General features: G+C 41.8%; 1 protein-coding gene across 1 annotated transcript; it reads left to right on the plus strand.

Moving 5' to 3' along the window:
- The first annotated feature begins 3,088 nt into the window (after positions 1-3,088).
- Positions 3,089-9,343, plus strand: gclm (glutamate-cysteine ligase, modifier subunit). The gene is made up of 7 exons (XM_085151329.1): positions 3,089-3,491; positions 5,271-5,333; positions 6,135-6,219; positions 6,536-6,592; positions 6,688-6,890; positions 7,034-7,148; positions 7,941-9,343. Exons 1-7 carry the CDS (start codon positions 3,357-3,359, stop codon positions 8,108-8,110), a joined length of 828 nt encoding a protein of 275 aa, XP_085007455.1. The 5' UTR covers positions 3,089-3,356; the 3' UTR covers positions 8,111-9,343.
- The last annotated feature ends 1,697 nt before the right edge of the window (positions 9,344-11,040 follow it).

The raw sequence follows: 11,040 nt of genomic DNA on the forward strand, positions 1-11,040 counted from the left end.
TTGGGCTGTCTACATGACAGTAAGTTGACTGTTTTCACAGAGTGTTGTGTAACACCTATTCTGCACTCTTGAGAACTCTTCCCTGACAAAAACCCCTTTATATTAAAACATGCTAAACAGACCGACAGTTAAGCTAAAGAAAAATAAACACAAAATGAGAAAACTGCTAGCTGGAAACAAAGCCTGGGTGATTTAATATTTGCTTCAAATGCTGACAGAGCCGAGCCGCTGAACTGTTCGTGCATCACTATAGGCCAGTGATAAGTGCTTAGGAATTATAAGATAAGATAAGATAACCTTTATTAGTCCCACACGTGGGAAATTTGTTTTGTCACAGCAGGAAGTGGACAGTGCAAAAGTTATGAAGCAAAAATTAGAATACAATAAGAATAAATACAGTACACAACTGTACAGAATAGAATAAAATAAAATACTATATACAGTAGAATAAAATAGAATAAAATATACAATAAGAAAAAAATAGAATACAAATGCTATATACAACTGAGTAAAAATACAACGATGCCAGAAAAGATTATTGCACATTAGTGTTATTGCACATTTGTGGATGTGTGTGTTTGATCAGTTAAAGTCTTTATTGTGGAGTCTGACAGCAGTGGGGAGGAAAGACCTGCGAAATCTCTCCGTCCCACACTGTGGGTGCTGCAGTCTCCCACTGAAGGAGCTGCTCAGTGCTGTCAGAGTCTCCTGCATGGGGTGGGAGATGTTGTCCAACAGGGATGACAGCTTAGCCGCCATTCTCCTGTCACTCACCACCTCCACTGGGTCCAGAGGGCATCCTAGAACAGAGCTGGCCCTTCGGATCAGCCTGTTCAGTCTCTTCCTGTCCCCAGCAGAGATGCTGCCACCCCAGCAGACCACACCATAAAAGATAGCAGAGGCCACCACAGAGTCATAGAAGGTCTTCAGGAGTGGGCCCTCCACTCCAAACGACCTGAGTCTCCGCAGCAGGTACAGCCTGCTCTGCCCTTTCCTGTAGAGGGCGTCTGAGTTATGAGTCCAGTCCTTATAACCAGTGACTCTCTCTGTTTTACACCTCACATTCAGCAGCTGGCGAGATAACCTCAACTTAAACCTGAACATGATTTTTACTTTACAAGGACATCCTGTCTGTCTTTTGAGGCAAGAACCAGACCGTTGCTTCCACCGTTGTGTCAGTCCTGGATTATGGTCATGTTATTTACATGTATTTGCATGCATCTTCAGAATGTTTACATTCTGTCTATCATGGAACACGGAGATTTATTACAAACCTTAAAACTCTGACGCACCACTGTATGTTGTATGCTTAGGTCGATGGTTTGCTTTGTCATTTCATAGACTCTCTCAACCACTGCTGTGTTCTTATTTATAAAGCTATTCTTGCTAGATCGCATCCTACTTACAGAAAAATGTGGGAAGTTATTGTTTTAAGTCCCCAGACCTATAACTTCTGTCTGTTCCAAAGATTCACAATGAATTTAGAAAAAGCATTAGGAGAATTCGAATGCAATTGCAACTGTTTCCCTCTGGAAACAGCTCCAAAGTTAACAAAACACTCGAGGAACTGATCTCACTAAATGAATTCAAGGTGATTGTGAATGACTTTGACTGTAGAAGTTTTGTCTGAACGTGATTCACTTATTTCTTTGGCCCAATGCGATGATGTTTATTGATGTTTCACAGTTCATAGCCACTGAGGTTCACAAACTTTGGTTGTTTTTGTGTTGTATTTGCTTATCGGCTGTATTTTAGTGTTGTTACTTTGCATTTTTTTTTGTTGCCTGTGTGTGTGTGGATGTGTATGTTCTAGGTTGTGCAACTCTGTTGGCTGTACTTCTGTCTTTCTTGGTCAGGGCGTTCTTGAGAAAGAGACTTTTAAATCTTTAAAGAATCATAGTTTCCTGGTTAAATAAATGATAAATAAAACAAAAAACAAGTGAAAACAAAAAATCTAAACTAAACTTAATTAAAAACTAATTAGAAAATACTAAATCATACTTTTAACTAAAGCTGTTAGCTATAAAAAGTCAAAAGTATTAGAAAATTAATTGGAATTAAATGCATGCAAGTTTAAATAAAGCATTAGCGACATTATACACAGTAGTGTCAGTTAATTAGGTACATCTCTTTAATGCACATATATAATCAGTCAATCAGATGGCAGCAAACCAGTACATTTAAGAATGTTGATGAGATACTGAGCATGAGAATGGGGAACCGAGATGATTTAAGTGACCTTGGCGTCGTTGTTTTATGAGTATTTATTAAACGAATGGGATTTTTCCACACAACCATCTCTGGGGTTTTACAGAGAATGATCCCCAAAATAGAAAATATCAAGTAAAGGTCTCTGGGGGAAGATGCTTTCTTAATGCAAGAGGTCAAAGGAGAATGACTAGACCGCTTTGGGCTGATGGGAAAGCAACTCAGATAACCACTCGTTAAAACGAAGGTATGCAGAAGAGCATCTCTGAATGCACGGCATGTCAAACCTGGAAGCAGAAGATCACAACGGGTTCCACCACTGTCACCTAAGAACGAGAAACTGAGGCTACAGTTTGCACAGGCTCACCTGTGCATATTGGCACTCTTTTGTTGGTGCATTGTTTATACACCACAGCCTACCTGAGTGTTGTTGCTGAGAATGTCCACCCCTTCATGACTGCAGTGTACCCATCATCTGATGGCTGCCTCCAGAAGGATAACGGTCCATGTTACAAAGTTTAGGTCATCTCAAACTGGTTTCTTGAACATGGCAATGACTCACATGAACTCCACAGTCACTACATCTCAATCCAATAGAGCACATTTGGGATTTTTTTTTGGAACAGGAGATATTCGCTGTGGATGTTCAGCCAACAAATCTGCAGCAACTGTGTGTCATGTCATGTGAATATGCACCAGAATGTCTCAGAACTATTTTCAGGACCTTGCTGAATTCACGCCACAAAGAATTAAGCCGGGCTCTGAAAGCAAATGTTAGTAATGTCAGCCAGATAGTAATGTTTAGACACCGCCATCCAGTGGTGGGACTTGTTCGGTGCAAGAATCCGCTCCATGAATCCAGTGCGGTGCGCTGGATGTCACTCCATGTTGTTATCCGGACCAGCTCTCTCATTCCACCGCCGCCGCTATGTGGGCGTGACACACCGGCTTACAAGTAACAACCAAACCAGCTAGTCAGCGCTCAGTGCAAGTCATCCTGACCACATCATTTTGACAGTGCCGGTGGGGTCTGTGCTGCAGTGTGCCTGTCCAGCAGTCAGTGACGGAGTGACAACACTACTGATGTCACATTTCACCGCGGCCAACTAAATAGTTTAGCAGCTTGTTAGCCTAGCGTCCGAGAGCACATGGATTCTCAAAACACTACCAACACTGAGGCGAAGATGCTGCTGAGCCACGCGAAGACCTTCCGGCTCCACACCGGGAATCTGGTCAACCGAAGTCGCCTGAAAAAGAAGTGTCCGGGCTCTCCCAGCGAGGAGGTAAAACATAACGAGAGGGTTGGAAACGGCAGTGGCATGTAGCCAGTTAGCTTAGCGCTTAGCTAATTATTCAACCTGATATTGATACCGACGAGTGGTAACTGATAGGCCTGGGTAAGGTTACACATAGAGCTTAAATGAAGATAAATATGACTGAAATACATTCGAAAATATGCATTTCATCCCATCCGTCCATATTTAGACGCATATGTGGGCTAAAGTGGTGTAGCTCATCAGTTTCACTTTAATTTTACTAGTGTGTTAAAGGTTCGTAGTGTAACCAACTTTACGATCCGGCTTAAGGTGAAAAGTTTACAGACACGAGGCTGTGAAAACCACTGTAAATACAGACCCGAGAGCTTCAAACAGGTGATGTGATTCACTGACAGCCTGAAATGTGACAACAAAACCAGCACTTACAGTGTGCTCTACTCATAAAATACTCATGTGTCAGTAATCAACCTAATGATACAGCGGTTGATTGGTTTATGAGTCATTCACGGCTAAACAATGACTAGAACATGTCAGAGCTCCAGAGCCTAATAGTTACATAACTGTCTAAACATAAACTACTAATCTTCACTTTTGTTGAAGCTGTAACTGTTTAAACATTTCGTTTAATAAAATCCTTTGTCAGCGTTTTGATTTAGTAGTTGAAAGTTGAATAGTTGGTGAACTGAATTGTTTACAGTGTTATATAAAGGCAGGACTGCTGGGAGGGTTTAGTTTCGACTTGTTCCTGAGTCAGCACAGCATTCATTCATTAAATCCTCAAAAATAAAGACATGGCTTGCAGTTTTCTTGGCTATATTTTGGGTGTAACTTACCCTAAAGTGGCACTTGTAGTCTTTTTTTATCAGCCATAGCATAGTGGGCAGGTTGTTGTTTTTTTGTTTGTTTGTTTTTTGCAAATGGTGTGCAGAGCATGCATGTTGAATAGTGTAATAAGACTTTCTCCGTCCTGTATGTGTGTTTCTTCGTGAAGTGTGATCCTGCGTTTGTCTTCTGTAGTCAGAATTGTGTTTAAGGTGGTTTGGTGGCTCTCTCTATATAAGATCTGCAATCAAAGGCAACTTTTACTGCCACAACAGGGAAAAACATGAGTTATCACAGGGTAGGCTTTTAAGGTCATTACTGAAAATCTGTTTTGGAACACGACACATGTGGCTAACTTCTCACAAAATGGTATAGGGAGCAAAATCGAGCTTTAGGAAGTAATTTTTTCGACACAGTCTTTTGCAGCCCTTGCCTTGCACAACCTATGGGCAGTGTTCAGTTATGTAATTTACTTCTATAGGACAAATTACTACATGTGTGTTCATGTGTGGCCAACTTTGCAACCATGTGACCACCTTAAATATGTTGTGAGCCTTTTGCCATTTGTGATATCTGACTGATATGAGCGCAGTGTCAAAGCTAATGTTATTAAAGACATTTTTCAGCAGCTACAAATCCTGTTAAACCAGTCACAGTTTGTCTTTCAAAGTCTCACAACACTAATGAACCTGTCTCACTCGTTCAATTCAAAACAATTCATGCAGCAAATGTCACAAATATCTTTGTGTTAATAGGTTAACTTTTCTTTATTTAAACAAAGCATTCAGTGCACCTTAAACTGGATCGATATTGGATACCTTTAAAGTCGGTCCAGCTGATGTCATTACTTGTCATGTTTTTGGAGCAGCATATTCCAGCTGTTTGGGAGTCTGCTGATGAGCTCCAGCTGTCTGCATGTCTCATGGCCGTTGGCCTAACCTTAAGTCCGTTTTGATGTTTCAGCTTCGAGACTGCATTCAAGCGTCGCTGAGCGAATGGATTTCCACGACAAAGCTGTCATCCAAGGTGGGAAAACTATTTCAGCTTTCTAATGTTTCAGCCGTAGCAATTAACTCCAATATATAAACCAGTTTGTCAGAGAGTTTGTGCCTTTGGGTAATACACAGCTGCGATAGTCAGACCTGCAGTAGGTGAATGTCTCACTGTCAGTCAGATGGATTCCAGTGCTTGGGAAAGTAAAATAACGCAATAGATGTAGATGGACATCAAAGAAATTCTCTAGGCTCTAGGCTGTCATGGTGAATGTTCATGCAGTGCTGCCTGCCAAAGGCGCCATACCAAATGTGCATCTGTCTGTTAGCTTAAGGGACTGGGGGGGGGTGGGACGTAACCTTTTATGGAGGAGTTTTTTCCCCATTAACTTTAAAATAAATTGGATGCAGTGTTTTTACCCTTTTATCATGGTCTCAAAATACTGAAATGAAATAAAGGAGGCTTTAGGAACTGTTGTAGTCAACCAGCTCTCCTGCTGAACTCACTCCCGCTGCGGGTATTTTTTGCTTGGATCAGCTAATCTGCCTCGGCTTATATCACGAGGCCCACCGGACTCAGTGGGAGGTTTGAAAGAGCTGAAGTAAGAGGCCTTAAATATATCCAAATGCAAGTCTCTCCTCGCTTATTGGCCGCCAATAAAATCTTTCAAGTTCACGGTTCAGCACGTGAGAAAGCTCCTCACCAGTGTCCCTCTGTCATATTTGTACATATGTACAACACATATAGTAAAAACCAGGTGAGACTGGCCGTGCCACATTTCTCATGTCAGATGAGGGCTGTGATCAGACTGCTTTTCTTTACTGTCTAATGCAGGACTTGACTGACACACTGGAGTTCTCCATACCAGAGGCAACAGATGCAATCACACCTGAAGAGAGAGAGGAGTTGAAGGTTTCAGGTCAGTGTTGGTTGCTGTCCCAGCAGAGAGCTGAATCAGCCAGTTACTCGCTGACCTGCAGGTACCTCATCACCCAGCTTGGCGATTTAAGCCAAGGGTCATGGTTGATGTTTTAGTCGACATGAACTGTGATGTCACCACACTTTTTTTTTTTTTTTTTTTTTTAAATCAACACGTCCTCCTGTCAATCAGATAATATCCAAATTAAATTCCTGATTCAGATAACTAATGGATTAATTCAGAGCATCTCCACCTAATATCTGGCTGACTGCAGAATAGAGTTGGTAGTGCTCATCATGCTTTGTTGTTTTCACAGTCAAGCTGTTCCTGCATGAGTCTGGTCAGTCTTCCATCAAAGACGCAGTGGAGATGGGTGAGCTTTAAATTTCTTCAACAAAAGTAAAAAAACAAAAAGCTTCTTAAATTGAACTCTTAAAACCTACAGCCTTATTTGTCTGTTATCCTTAGCCTGCCAGACGCTGGCAGTGTCCCAGCTTGACTCTGTTATCATTGCTCCACCCGGGCCCTCAGACGGCGACAGCCAAAGTTTGGCCCACCTTCAGCCAGCCTGGGAGGAGCTGGAGGCTCTGGTTAGAAGCAAGCAGATCGCCGCTATTGGCACCTCTGACCTGGACAAAGATCTGCTGGAACAGCTCTATAAGTGGGCTCAGGTCAGTGGGAAGCTTTGTACATGCGAGCTTTAATCTGTCATCGCCAGTCAAAAGTGATGCCGACGTCTGATTAGGATAGCACATGAGAACAACGATCTGTTATCTGCTACGATTCACTCATCATCTTCCTTTTCTTGGAGCAGATAAAGCCCAGCAGTAACCAGGTCAACCTGGCCTCCTGCTGCGTGATGCCTCCAGACCTGACGGCGTTTGCTAAGGAGTTTGATATCCAGCTGCTGACGCACAATGATCCCAAAGGTAAAGATGTTGACGGCTGGACATATGGTTGTTTTTAAATTACTAAGTAAAACTGGAATGCAGCTGATGTTTCTATAAATGTAGCATTTATTCCAATTCAGGTTTTGTCATAATTCAAATATTCAAACAAAATAGAACACTGAAAATTTTCTGAGCAGCTAAATCATTCCTGTAAGATTAAAAACGCACACCAGGGATGCAGGTATACCTGTAGGGTTGATAAGGTGACCCGGTAATCAGAGGCCTGGATTTTTAAACCAGTCTCAGGCCATTTATTGCATGTCTTCCCCCTGCTTTGCTGTCTTCTCTCCATGTCCTTTGTCCTTGGGCTGCTCAGTGGCTTTAGTGGGATGCTTGTGACTTCCCATTTTGTGTTGTATAAGCCAGCGGTCCCCAACCCCCGGGCCTCGGACTGGTACCGGTCCGTGAGTCGTTTGTTACCGGGCCGCAAGAGTTGAGGCTCAGGTGTGAAATGTATGGTTTTTAATCGGGTTTCAGCGTTATTTTGTTATTGTTTTTATCGTTTACTCGGTTTCCCTTGGTCTTTTCACGTCTGTTATGAATAAATTCTTTTTTTCGGTACCGGTACTAGTTTTATTTTGTTGTATTTATCCGCGACACCTTAAAGGCAGGTCCATGAAACTCTTGTCGGGCATAAACCAGTCTGTGGCGCAAAAAAGGTTGGAGACCGCTGGTATAAGCTGCATGCTGTAGTTTACAGTAAACTGTGACTGTTATTTATTTATTGAGTTTTAAACTGCTCCTTCTTTGTACTGATGTCTTTTTTTCCAGAGCTGATATCTGCAGACACGTTTCAGGAGGCGGTGCGGGCTGGAGCGCAGGACCTAAACATCGGTGACTGGAGGCTGGAGTGGGTCCTGCGCTACAACGTTATTGTCAAGAGCAGGGGCATCATCAAGTCTAAGGGCTACCTTGTCAGTGCAAAGAAGACAAGCACCTAGCACCCAAACTAGAGAGAGAGAGAGCGCGGGATGAAGCCATTTTCCTCCGTTTTTATTCACACACATGCAAAGTTACAGCTCTGAATAATGGGTGCTGCCAATCATCATGAATCATGTCATTGTTTAACTGTACGGACCGGTTGCATCTTCCTCATCTGTGATTCATGCGATTAAAGACACGCGGGTGTTCATTACCACTGTCTCCGTGAGATCTAAAGTCGGACATGAACGTGCAAACATCAACTCCACTGTCAGCTTTGAGAGAAAAGACTGATAAATTGAGATTAACACATGGTGACTCACCGTGACTATTAAGGTAACAGATCTGGTGTAAATCAACGCACCAGAGGCCGCTTTAAAGGTGCTGCTCGTTAAACCTCCATGACGAAGGTCTCTCAACCATACGCTGATATGAAGTGCCTCACATCTGCTCCTCCTGTTATCAAGCCTGCTTTGTCTTCCCCGCGTCTGTGTGAATCATGCTTTAAAGACCAGTCTGAATGAAATGAGTTCTAAAGCAAGAGAAGCGTTTATAAAAGAATAATTTCATACTCTGTGTGGAAAGGGGGAAATTATAACGTGTGGGGAGCGGGATTTTTCATGCTATATATTTACATTCCTTCGGTTATAAAACCGTTAATATGTGTGTGACGGTTGGGTACTCGGGTGGTGGTATGATGGGAGTCTGAATTAGACTTTAACCTGTAAAGCAGACAGACATGTGAGCACATATAACTCTGTTCTGTTATGCTCTTTTTTTCATTTCTATTTTTTTTTTTTTTTTTAACCATGTACTGTTTTTTTAAGATGACATCAAAAATTTTACCCTCACCTCCCAATCTTGCTCATGAGATTAATCAGAGGGAGAGTATTTTAAAAGTAAATGACCTTTAAATGTGTCGTTTAAAAGCACTGGAATCTCCGTGCCGAGGAGATGTGAAAAAACTTTTGAGGAATACGTTTGTATTTGTGAATCGCAGACAGGGTCCAGCAACTCCTCGGAATTTAGTCGTACTGTAAAACATGTTTAACATTAAGTGTCTCCTGGAAGTATATCATGAATTGGGTGTTGATAAAATGAAGACCTGGAATCGACGTTGGGGTGAGGGGTTTAAAAAGATTGGGCTTGTGTAAATGTTAATGAAATAAAATGATTAACACTGGTGAATAATTTCCTCCTGCAGAGTATTTGGTGTCAGTCTTCATTTGAATTGATTCGATTAAAAAAAAACAGGCTTTTTGTAATGTTACGCCAGCAAGCTTATGATTCAGTTAGCATGGTTTAAACACCACAGCCTGCCTGCGTTGTTGCTGACCGCATACATCCCTTTATGGCCTCGGTCCACCCACCCTCTGATGTCACAAAACTCACCTTCAAGCTGCTTTCTTCAATGTGATAATCAGTGAACTGAAATGATCTCCATGGTCCAATACAACAGAGCCCCTTTGTGGGAACAGGAGATGTGCAGCCAGCAAATCTGCCGACTGGACCCTGAGGAATTAATAATAATAATAATAATGGATTGCATTTATATAGCACTTTTCAAGGCACCCAAAGCGCTTTACAATGCCACTATTCAAACCATGTTAACTGAATCATAAGCTTGCTGGCGTAACATTACAAAAAGCATCTCTGAAGGCTAAATGGGGTCTAAGCCACTAGCAAGGTGTACCAAGTGTATACTTTCCTAAGTCCTGTGCAGCTAGACCTCCTTTGCTGATACAAGACTTAATAGAGGGATCTAAAGTGGGCCAGACCAGTAAAATTAGCCTTTGTGTCAGTGAGAAGTTTAGCTAAACATTTAGCTGAAATGTCTAAATATAAGAATTTCAGCTGCTATAGTAAAGAAAGAAAGAAATGGTAAATGGCCTGTATTTGTATAGCGCTTTACTCAGTCCCTAAGGACCCCAAAGCGCTTCACACTACATTCAGTCATTCACCCATTCACACACACACATTCACACACTGGCAATGGCAAGCTACATTGTAGCCACAGCTGCCCTGGGGCGCACTGACAGAGGCGAGGCTGCCGGACACTGGCGCCATCGGGCCCTCTGACCACCACCAGTAGGCAAACATGGGGTTAGTATCTTGCCCAAGGATATTTGGCAGGCAGCCTGGAATCGAACCACCGACTGCTGTAAGTATAAAACAAAGTTTTAGTTAATTCACAGAAAATATGAAGCAATATCTTATTTATTTATAAGAATTATTAAGAATTCGTCCAGCTGGCCGGATTTGAGTCTTTTTGTCGGGCCGATTTTGACCTCCGGGCTTTATTTTTGACACCCCTGACTTAATATGCAAGTTTGTGTTGTTTTAATAAAGAACATAGTTATTTGTACAGATAGTATCCCCCCCCTCCCCCAATTTTTTTTATGCTTTATGACACAATTTTGGTTATTTTGTGCTCCCAAAACAGAGCATGCAATTTAGGTTGTTTTGCTCCTGATTTTGAGCATTAGGCTTTTATTTCTAATAATTAACTGTCTCTTTGCGGTCTAAAACCACCTGGAAACGTTAATAGTTGCTTCAAACTGACACAGATGGGCCCAATTAGTTAGCAGTTTATCAAAGGATATATTAAAATTAGGGATTGTATGTTAACTTAGTGTGACCAACCGTCCTCTATTTTTGCATTTGTTGACTTGTAAAAGCCTACGTGACCTTTTTTTTATTCCACCATTCATTAACCTCACAGAGAAGGCATCGTTTAAATATGTTGAAGTTTCTTTAAGCAAACAGTATTATTAAAGTTCTTCATGACTGGGCCAAGTGTCCTCTTGGTCACCCTAGTTAACTCTCACTGAGTACTTCTTCCAATACAACAATTACAATAGTTATAATAATTATAATAAATAAACTACAACTCGAGAGTTAGTCGGCTGCTCTGTGATCTGCTGTTAGGCCTGTGCCTCATTTCCGTTCA

This window comes from Neolamprologus multifasciatus, chromosome 23 (genome assembly GCF_963576455.1).
Source record: "Neolamprologus multifasciatus chromosome 23, fNeoMul1.2, whole genome shotgun sequence".
NCBI lineage: Eukaryota > Metazoa > Chordata > Actinopteri > Cichliformes > Cichlidae > Neolamprologus > Neolamprologus multifasciatus.